Genomic DNA, 10,111 nt, shown 5'->3' on the forward strand with positions numbered 1-10,111 from the left:
AAATATTTCATGAACTGAACTTAAACTTCCCTAAATGATATTTTTCGTGTTACGGGACCTGAAAAACGTCAATTTCGTGGCGCGCAGCGCCACGACCCGAAAATTAATATACACACTTCGCCATGGAAAACATATCACCCTCCCCCACGTGCTTGTCATCGTCGCCTTCGGCTCGGAAGGCAATCTTGCACGTGGGGGACGGTGGTCTGTTTTCCAAAGCTCGGGCATGTAATGTACTATTTATCCTGAAAAGACACCGTCTTGTGTGAATGATCCACCTCTTGGAGTAAATATTTCGTTGTTGTTGAAAGCAAAGCAATTATTCAGGTTTGAGACTTTCAAATTTGAACCAAACAATTATTTTTTTGGTAATTTTCAACTAACGATTTTATTGACCCGAACAAAACTTGTTCCAGAACTTGTTCGTTTTTCTTTCAGTGTATGCTAGCAGCCTGCATTTCTTTATTTATTATCTCCTACTAGGGGGCTTTGCCCCCCCCCCCCCCGCTCGCATCACGCGCTCCCCTCACATGACTGTTCGAATCTGACAGAATAGTTTTTTTTTTCATTTTATAGTATTATTTTAATCTTTTTAATGAAACTGAATTCATTTTTATACGTGGTTCTTGCATAAAGGGGTTCTATATACCTCTTTAAAATCTTTATGAATGTGTTACCCACCCTTTCCTATCTCCCCCCCCCCCATTTCCCTCCCTATATGACCTATTTTTTCTCAATACTGATTTGTAATTTTACACCGATAATTTATAGTTGAATTTACTCAAGATCAATCAAATTTTTAGTTAAAATAAAATAATGCACTCCTAGGAGTATTTTAAATCTGTTGTATAACAGTTTTAATTTAGCACTGTATTAAGAGAATATATTGAGGAATTTCATTCCATTCACCTGGAGGAATCGTCCGGTCGACCTTGTGCTGACATTCGGGCGACCCTTGGCCGACCTTGATAAAAACTCCTTCGTAACTGCAGAAGATATTTTTGCAATCAAAATATAAAAATTCAGAATTCCTTCTTGCCCTAAGTTCCAAGTCATCGATATTTGTTGAACAGCGGAAAGTTTGCTGAAATCAAACTCACTAATCTCGAATTATTAATAATTAAAAATAAGTTATCCTTCAATGACGAATAGTTGTTTTTGACTTTTTAATAGTTCTTTAAAATATGAAGAGTTGAAGAGAATAAGTTGAAAACTCAGAAAAAATCGTGATTTGCCCAGAGCTTATCTCTTTAATCATAACAAAATACAAGAATTTCTAATGCGTACATATAATATGGTTTTTAGAACTGTTACAGATTTGTTGTATCACTCCAATAAACAAAATTGTTTCTTTTTTCTAATCACAGAACTCTTACAATCATCACTAACAATCAAGACTATATTGATCTGAAAAAATGTGAGATGTTCTTCTTTCAATGTTTTTGATATATCTAATAAAAAAAATCTTTCCGTAACTAATCAGTATTTTTTTGCAATCAGAGTGCGAGACTCCAAAATCCCATCTCACTCCACGCTTTATATCATCCATATTTGTTGAACAGACGAAAGTTTCATTAAACCAATAAAAATTAAATTTCAATAAACTACACCAATGAGTCATTGAACACTGAAAATGGCTCATTCTTAAATGAGAAAAAGTTGTTTTCAAATTATTCAATAGTTTACAGCAATAATAGCCAATGGTCACTTCATAATTACTCAAAAGTATAATGAGTCAACAAATATAAATTGAAATCTGAGGAGAATTGTGATTTCTCCCGAACTTTATCTCTTTAATCATAACGAAGTACAAGAACTTATGGGAGAGTGGGGCAATATGGCCATTTTTGATATATATTTTTTCAATTTTTATAATTCATTGATCGATTGATGAAATGAGACAATTTTTTTCCTTGCAGAAAAGAATTCTTCCTCATCGTGATGATGCCAAACTGGATTTAACTGATGAATTTATTTCTTAGTTATAAACAGTTTTTAAAAAGTCAACATTGTCTATTTTTCCCCACCCTCCCCTATAATCCATATATATCAGCAACACATACCATCAGTTTTCAGAACAGTCAGAGATTATTTCAACAATGAAACATTGTTTTCTTCACTCAAATACTCCTCCCAATAATTTTCAACAATGTAGTTTTCAGGTTCACGAAAGCCTCTACAATCGTTGGAGAACATTCCAACTTTGAAGGCAAGTACGAATCCATGTCTTCCTCAGTCGAAAACACCTCGAACATCTTGTACAATAATACTCCATTGTAAACTCTGTGCAGAGGTATTGAAGTGTAAGGACAATCCAGTATTGAGTTTAATATCATTGAGTACTTCAAACAGCTCTGCAACTGCTTGAATGCATTCACCACTGCTTCGTCATCATCAGAGATATCCAAAGAACCCATTCCAAAATGAGATACGAAGAGTCGAGACGCTGCAATGCATTCCTCCCTCGAAACATCCTCTATCATCTTCATCAAAGTCACCCCTCCCAATCCCCCATCAGTCCTAGATCCTGAAGGAATGCTTTCGTAGTCATCTCCAAATGCTTTCGAGAAAGATTCCTCAGACCTGATGACACCAATCTTATCATCAACAACCCCCAGCAGCATTGCACAGATCACCGAGTACAGATGACCTTCCTTCTTCTCGGGTAGAGCCTCCTGCTTCAACCAGAAAACAACAGTTGCTGCATAGAGTCTCCAGCAGTCAGGAAGATCCATCAGAGAGTCTGCCCCATCAACCCCAAGAACTTCGTCGATTATTCTCTTCCTCTCCGATAACTCAAGCTCCTTCATGTCCCTGAGGCTCACCGAAGATGTTCTTACTTTTATACTCTCCCAACCAACTTTTCCATTCTCGACGAAGAACAACTCCAAGATGTTCTCTTCATCACCTCGAAGAGAGCCTACAAGACTCTGGATTGACATCAGTATCGGTAGGCTGATTTTGCTGACGGGAGAAAGAGGCGATTGCTCTTTCGAGGGATTTACCAGTTCTGTGGAGAACATGAACAATTCTAGTGGAAGCCTGAGTACCTTCCCTTTCAGGTAATCATCAATCAGCCACTTTGGAAAGAGAGCAATGATTTCTTCCTCTGTGTATCGATGATTCTCGTCAATCTTCTTGACGTCCTCTGGGCTTTCTGCTTCTGCAACTTCTGTGTCTCCATTGTTCTGTGGTGAGACAAGCTCCTTCATCTTACTCTCAATGGTAAATGCCTTCTTATTCTCCTCGAGGATCTTGGATTCCAATTTATCAAGCCCGAGAACATTCAGGACTAGAGGGAGACTTCCATATGTTCTTGTGAGCTTGTGAATATCATCAAGAACCTTCCCTCGATTTTCCACGTGAATGTACCCTAGAAGAGCTGTCACAGCTTCCTCCATGGATGCATAAAGACTCAGCCATTTGAGGGTTTTCTCGATTTTACGGTGAGAAACTGCTGAAGCTCGACTGTCGAGGCCCTGCAAGTGTTCATGAAATGGTTTCATCAGGCTTGAATCGAGGAGAGAGTGTTCATTTTTGTTTCCGAGGAGCATCAAGGCTAGAGGGAGCAGAGATTCATCGAGATAATTGAAGTATTGGCAAAATTTGGATACTTTGTAAAGTTTGCAAGGTATGAAGAATCTCTCTGGATTTTCCCCGTCAGCCTCACGTCGAGTTGGAATTAATTTCTTCCGAATGAAGTCCGATGATATGAACTTGGATCCATAAACAAAGAAATCCCCATCGTTTGATAGCACGGGGCAATCGAGAGCTTTGGCAACTACCGCCATGATCTCTTCAGCGTCAGTAAGAGCTTGCACGTATTTTATATTTCGCTTCTGCATAACCTCGAAAAATATGGAGCGTAGTAGCGGGGGGCGAACGTAGCGAGCCTTTGCAGGATCCCTTTGTTTTTCCCCATATGTCGCGAGATAATCGGATTTACTCAATACTCCTATCCCATCGAGAAAGACGATTGGAGTTATCTTGCAGAGTGCGAGAGAATCGAAAAACTTTTCAATGGCCTCGTGAAAAATATCGTACTGACCGCCAAACTTCCCACGTTGTTTGTCGGACATTTCCAAGATATCAGAGTAAATATTGACAGCATCGATGATCAGATATGTATTATGGAGATCGTATTTCTCCAAGAAACGATGAGAATTCCTATTAATGTAGGAAGTTAGCCCACGAATACCCATTTTTAGGATTTTTTGGCAATCAATTACTGAACAGGGAACAACTAAGCATTACTGAGTCTTCTGGACGTCTCCTTCTGAGCATTGTCAGATCTTCTCCCAAAAAAGTGGGAGGCGCTGTAGAAGAAGCGGCGGCGGTAACGAAAGCGGGAGGATAAGAATTTGTTTGAAATAGTGCTCGTTCCGTCGCTACGAAATAGTAAAACGAATCATTCATCAGTAATTTAAAAATATCACTTACAGACATTTAATTATAATGAATTCCATACGGCCGAAGTAGTCAATTCCACTGTTTATGCAAATTGTAATATTTGAGTATTTTCCGGATTCAACTCAAAGGTGAAACAACATTTTATTTTATCCTCTATGTGGCAACAGTCGACAGTTGAAAACACCCCTACTATAATTATGAAAAATACCGGAGCGATACATTTTAAAGTCCATTGGATAACCTGAAAAAAGGCGTTATTTTCAATGGATCGATTATACACGATGTCCCAAAATTGCGGACTTTGTTTTTGAGGGTGAAATTTGGAGTCGAAAGTTCCTAGAGGTTTAGGAAATGTTCCAGGTGTAGTTCGAATTCCAGGACCTCGACCTCCGCCTGCACCTCCACCTGACCCTAACCCTAACCTTCACCCTGACGTTTGATCCATTTTCAATCGTCATGTGTTGAGTAATGGAGAGAAAATTTCGAAATGATAATTTTTCTCATTTAAGAAAGATTGAGTTGAGTACCATTGGCTCACAGGGTGGGCAAAGTGAAAAAAAAATCGATGTATATTTCCATTGCTTGAAAAAAGTGGTGTGACCACCCCTTAAGGTCATTAAACCCTCATTATCGCTTCATTCGTCCCTCCCGTTTGACTCTTATCACCGTTTGATCCTTATAATTACTCTCTCCCGTTGCAAAATGACCGGGGCCATAGGTATCTGATAAGAAGCCCGCGGAACATAAACATTCGGGAGGCGATAAAAGTGCCGAGAGTGGGCCTCGAGCGCTCGGAGCGCGAGGTATCTTATAGGGAGGTATCTTATACGAAGCCTCCACTGTAAATTACCAGTATTTTATTATGTACCATAGAAAATCCAGATTTTCAGTGAACGACCCAACCTTGGTCGTAACGGCCGTAGATACACGGACGCATAGCACTGCCTCACGGGCCGAATGAAAAAATAGTATATTTCTGTACTGCTTCTCAGGGTTGGGCATCTCGGACTAAAGGGAGTTTTTTACGTGACGACGTAAAAAACCGGTAATTTACCTACAGGGTCGTAATAAATGTAAAAAATGTAAAAAACTCATATAACCTTACAATTAACAAAGAGATGGCCAAATTTCACGAGAGTCAAACGTGACGAGGGTCACAAGGGTTACAAGGGGACCATCAAATTTCACGAGGGTCATATGGGTCGCAAGGGGATGGTCGAATTTCGCGAGATTCAAATGTCACGAGAGTCACAAGGGGATGCTCAAATTTCCCGGCGGTCAAACGTCACGAGACTCAAGGGGGCGATTAAACTTCACCGTATTCCTTTGTGACCCTCGCAATGTTTGACCCTCGTGCGATTTACTCATTCCCTTGTGACGTTGGACCCTGTGGAATGGACCATTGGGACATTTAACTGTGGTAAAATTTAATTATTCCCTTGTGACTCTCGTGACGTTTGACCCTCTTGAAAATTTAGCGATCCCCTTGTGACCTTCGCGAAAATTTGACCATTCCCTTGTGAGCCTCATGACGTTTGACCGACGTAAAATTTGGCCATCCCCTTATGACCCTTGTGTCATTTGACTCTCGTAAAATTTGATCATTCCCTTATGACCCTCGTGAAATTTGACCATCCCTCTGTAACCCTCGTGCCTTTTGACTCTCGTGAAATTTGACCATTGGTTTCTGCCCCTCACGAAGTTTGACTCTCGTGAAATGTGACCATCCCCATGTGACCCTCCTGACGTTTGACTCGAAAAATTTTCCAGCGCTTGTGACCCTTGTGACGTTTGACCCTCGTGAAATCCAATCATTCCCTTGCGACTCTTGTAATGTTTGACCCTTGTATAATTTGACCCTTATGGCAAAAACTATTGAGAAAAACGACAAGTTTCCTCGAATACCGGTAGATGGCGCCACGTGTCGTAAAAAATGTAAAAAAACTTATCAGGTAATTTACTCAATTTTTTATATGTAAAAAACTCTGTAATTTACTCGAGGTAAGTTACTTCCCAACCTTGCTGCTTCTCAAGATTTCTCGTCTGGGAATTGGTATTACATACTTTCCAAACTCGAAAACTTGAAAATCACTACAGAAAAATATTGTTCCTGGGCTGTGTGATGTTATGTCCTACCGATGTTACTAGGAGGACAGTAGCGCAGTTGATTTTATTTCAGCGCCAAAACTTGAATCTGGATCCGTTAGCCGCTAAACCTCTGAAGAGGACTCCATCGAAGACGACTCGTTGATAATCAGGATAATTGGATTAGGGTTAATTCGTTGAAATAAATCCAGTACACAAGTGCTTAGGAGAGCACATCAAAACTTTATTCCACTACTTCAACTTTTCTTCAACTTCACCGTGATAACATTAACTTTAGAAAACTCTATATTAATAACTTTGAACTCAAGAAAAACTAATTTGAAGAGAGAAGCTGGAGGTTCGCTATATCGAACAGCCACGGTGGGACTGACTTAATCTTAAACTTATTTCTAAGGGTTGGGTCCAACAACCCCCACTTAACGAAAAGTTGCGCACGCAAGCTTTTAACTGAAGCCAAGGCAAAAGTCAAGGCGCAAAAGAAAATAGGGAAAGGGAAAAAGGGGCAAAAGGAGCTGAGGAGAGCGTGTGACGTCACGTTCTGCGTCTTGGGAGGGTCTCAGGCCCTCAGCCTGGCAATACAATGAACAAAGGAGAGCACACGTGTTGGAATAGAGAAAATTTATGATACACAGAACGGAGATTTTATGACTCTAACTGTCATTCTGTTGAGTGAGTATTTTTCTTTCGAGATTTGGGTTTTCGGAAAATGTTTACGTGACGAATTTCAAGAGTTGTAAATAATTGAAACAAAGCTCAAGTGTTTGACATTTATGTTTTCTGTAACGGTTTTTCTCACGCCCGTGAAGTTATTTCTCTTCCCTTGTTCATTGTGCTGTGTTCTTTCTTTTATTATTTCTCATATTTTATTTTGAATTTAATTAATTATTCGATTAATTTGAATCTCGCGGACTATTACCGTTAATAAAAAGCGCCATCTATAAACTTGGACCTCAGGACATCACAGTGATGTCTTGACGCTGATTTTGATGGTTGGTAGCAATGATCAGCCATCTTTGTCCGCGATATTCAAATTAATATAAAAAATTAATTAAATAACGTAAAATCTTTAAATACTGAGAAAAGTCGAGGATGAAAGGACAATGAACAGGGGACGAGAAACAACTTCGCAGGCGTGAAAAAAACCGTTGCCGGAAATAATAAATGTCAAGTACTTGAGTTCACTTCGTAAATTTACAGCTCTCCAAAATTCCTCAAAACAATACTTTTCTTGAAATTCTGAAATATAGAGAGAAAATAAACTCGACGGTTACGGTCGTAAAATTGTTAAGTCTCGGTTCTGAGATATTTAGAAAGTCTCTCTGATTCACGTGTTCCACACGTGTTGAGTGTTGAGTTCTCCTTTGTTCATTGTATCGCGGAGCTGAAGGGCCTGAGACCCCTCAAGAGGGAATACTGTTGACGTCACACGCTCCCCTTTCTCCCTCTTGCGCTTCCCGATTTCTCTTTTAAGTTACCCCTCTTCCCTTTACTCCGGGCCAAGATTGCGCGCGCAACTTTTGGTCTAGTGGGGGTGTATGGACCCAACCCTTAGATTTTTAGTTTAAGTTAGAGACAGTCCCATCGTGGCTGTTGTTCCGACAACTGTTCCAGCTTCTCTCTTCGATTAGTTTTTCTTAAAGTTTTCCATAAAAGTTTTATCAAGTGTATTTGTCTACCAAAGATTTCAAGTTTAAATTAGAAGTTTGAAATAAATAGTGTTAATGTGCTCTCCTAAGCACTAGTGTTTTGATTTATTCTGGAATACACCTTCAACCCATTTATTCAAAAAATGAACGAGTCAACATCGATGGAGTCCTCATCAGAGGTTTAGCGGCTAACGGATCCACATTTCGAAGTTTGGCGCTCGTTATTTCAAAAAGGCGCCACTGTCCTCCTAGTAACATTGATAGGACATAACAGCTGTTGCGATGGGGTTTCTTTACTCGTGTGGTTGGCCAGTCCTCGCCTAGGGCTCGGAGGCCAACGCCACACGAGTAAAAAACCCCATCGCAACAGGTGTTATGTCCTACCGAAGTAACTAGGAGGACAGTAGCGCCAATGAAATTTAGAGCGCCAATTTTTGACTGTAGATTCGTTTGCCGCCAAAGCTCTGATGAGCACTCCATCGAAGTCCAATTGTTTAATCCCAGAATATTTGGTTGGAAGGGTTGAATTGTGAAATAAATTCAACACAAGTGCTTAAGAGAGCACACAAACACTTTTATTCAAAATACTTCAACTTCAGACTTTAAACTTTGCACTACAAAAAAAAATGAATTTAATAAACTCTAGAAAAACTCTACTGAAAAACTATTTGAAGAGAGAAGCTGGAAGCTGAAGGCTTCACCACCAATTTCCACGATGGAACTGACTTAAACTTAAATTTAACTCCAAGGGTTGGGTCCGCAACCCCACCGGACCAAAAGTTGCGCGCGCAATCCTGGCCCAGGGGAGAGGGAAAAGTGAAACTCAAGGAAAAGCGGGGAAATGAAAAAAAAGGGGAAGAAGGGGAGCGTGTGACGTCGTGAAACTTCGTCGCGAAGGGTCTCAGGCCCTCAGCCTAGCGAAACAATGAACAATGGAGAGCCCACACGTGTTAGTCACGTGAAACAGAGAACCTTTCGAAATAACCAGAACTGAGATTTTACGACATGGGACCGTAACCGTTAAATTTATTTTCTTCTCTAAATTTGGATTTTCGAGGAAAGTGTTTACTCAACGAGAATTTGGAGGGTTGTAAATTATAAGAGCAAAACTCAAGTATTTGACATTTACTATTTCCGTAACGGTTTTTCTCACGCTTGCGATGCTGTTTTTCGTTCTCTTTGTCCATTGTATTCCAGACTTTCTTTATTCTTCTATTTCTGGTATATTTTTAATTTCCTGAACTATTTAAATTATTTTCCAACAATAATTTGAATCTCGCGGACGATTATGGCCGATTAATAGCGCCATCTATAAATTTCAACGTCAAGACATCACACAGGCCGGAAAAATACTATTTCGTCATTTTTCTGGCGAATCAAACATTTTTTCGCGAATATGAGTTTGCGAAAATATTTTTTGTCATAACGGCTGTAAAGCGTTGCCTTACGGCCGGATTGATATAAAAACCATTTTTTATGGGAGGATAATAAATTCACACGAGAAAACAGCAGAAATTATAAGAAAACGGGTGACATCTGTATGAAAATGTAGCGGTAGAGAGGACAATGCTGTCCCTTCTGTGAAAAAAATCGGGGAACCCCCACCCCCAGAGATAATAGGGGAGATTGCTCAGGCTTATGGGAACTGTTCGATCAGAGTTACATAACGGTGGCGCGCATGAACTAATCGAGAGGCCGTCTCTGTAGGTAAAGAAATTTTCATCTATTACCATGGAAACAGTCGATAACAGGGATGCGTTCCCAATCTTAAATCCAACATGAAACCTCCTTTGCATTCACTCATCCGCTTGATTATCCCATTTTCGTTCATACAACTTCTTATTGTCTTAATTTGTAAATTAGTTGATCATAAAGGAGAGGGAGAGAAGGAATTATGAAGTCTTGAGCGAAAGAGGATCATTTATTTGAATTTCTATACAACTAGATCT

At 39.8% G+C, this 10,111-nt stretch overlaps 1 protein-coding gene across 1 annotated transcript; it reads right to left on the reverse strand.

The window, feature by feature from the left end:
- Positions 1 to 1,282: 1,282 nt before the first annotated feature.
- Positions 1,283 to 4,250, reverse strand: LOC107044781 (protein asteroid). The gene has a single exon (XM_015266810.1). The coding sequence runs from the start codon at positions 4,200 to 4,202 to the stop codon at positions 2,121 to 2,123; it is 2,082 nt and encodes a 693-aa protein (XP_015122296.1). The 5' UTR covers positions 4,203 to 4,250; the 3' UTR covers positions 1,283 to 2,120.
- Positions 4,251 to 10,111: the final 5,861 nt, after the last annotated feature.

The sequence above is a fragment of the Diachasma alloeum genome, unplaced genomic scaffold, assembly GCF_001412515.2.
Source record: "Diachasma alloeum isolate Michigan unplaced genomic scaffold, Dall2.0 Dall_scaffold_00800, whole genome shotgun sequence".
Taxonomy (NCBI): Eukaryota; Metazoa; Arthropoda; class Insecta; order Hymenoptera; family Braconidae; genus Diachasma; species Diachasma alloeum.

Coding starts and splice junctions, on each gene's coding strand:
- LOC107044781 (XM_015266810.1), bottom strand. CDS start 4,202: ATGGGTATTCGTGGGCTAACTTCCTACATTAATAGGAATTCTCATCGT.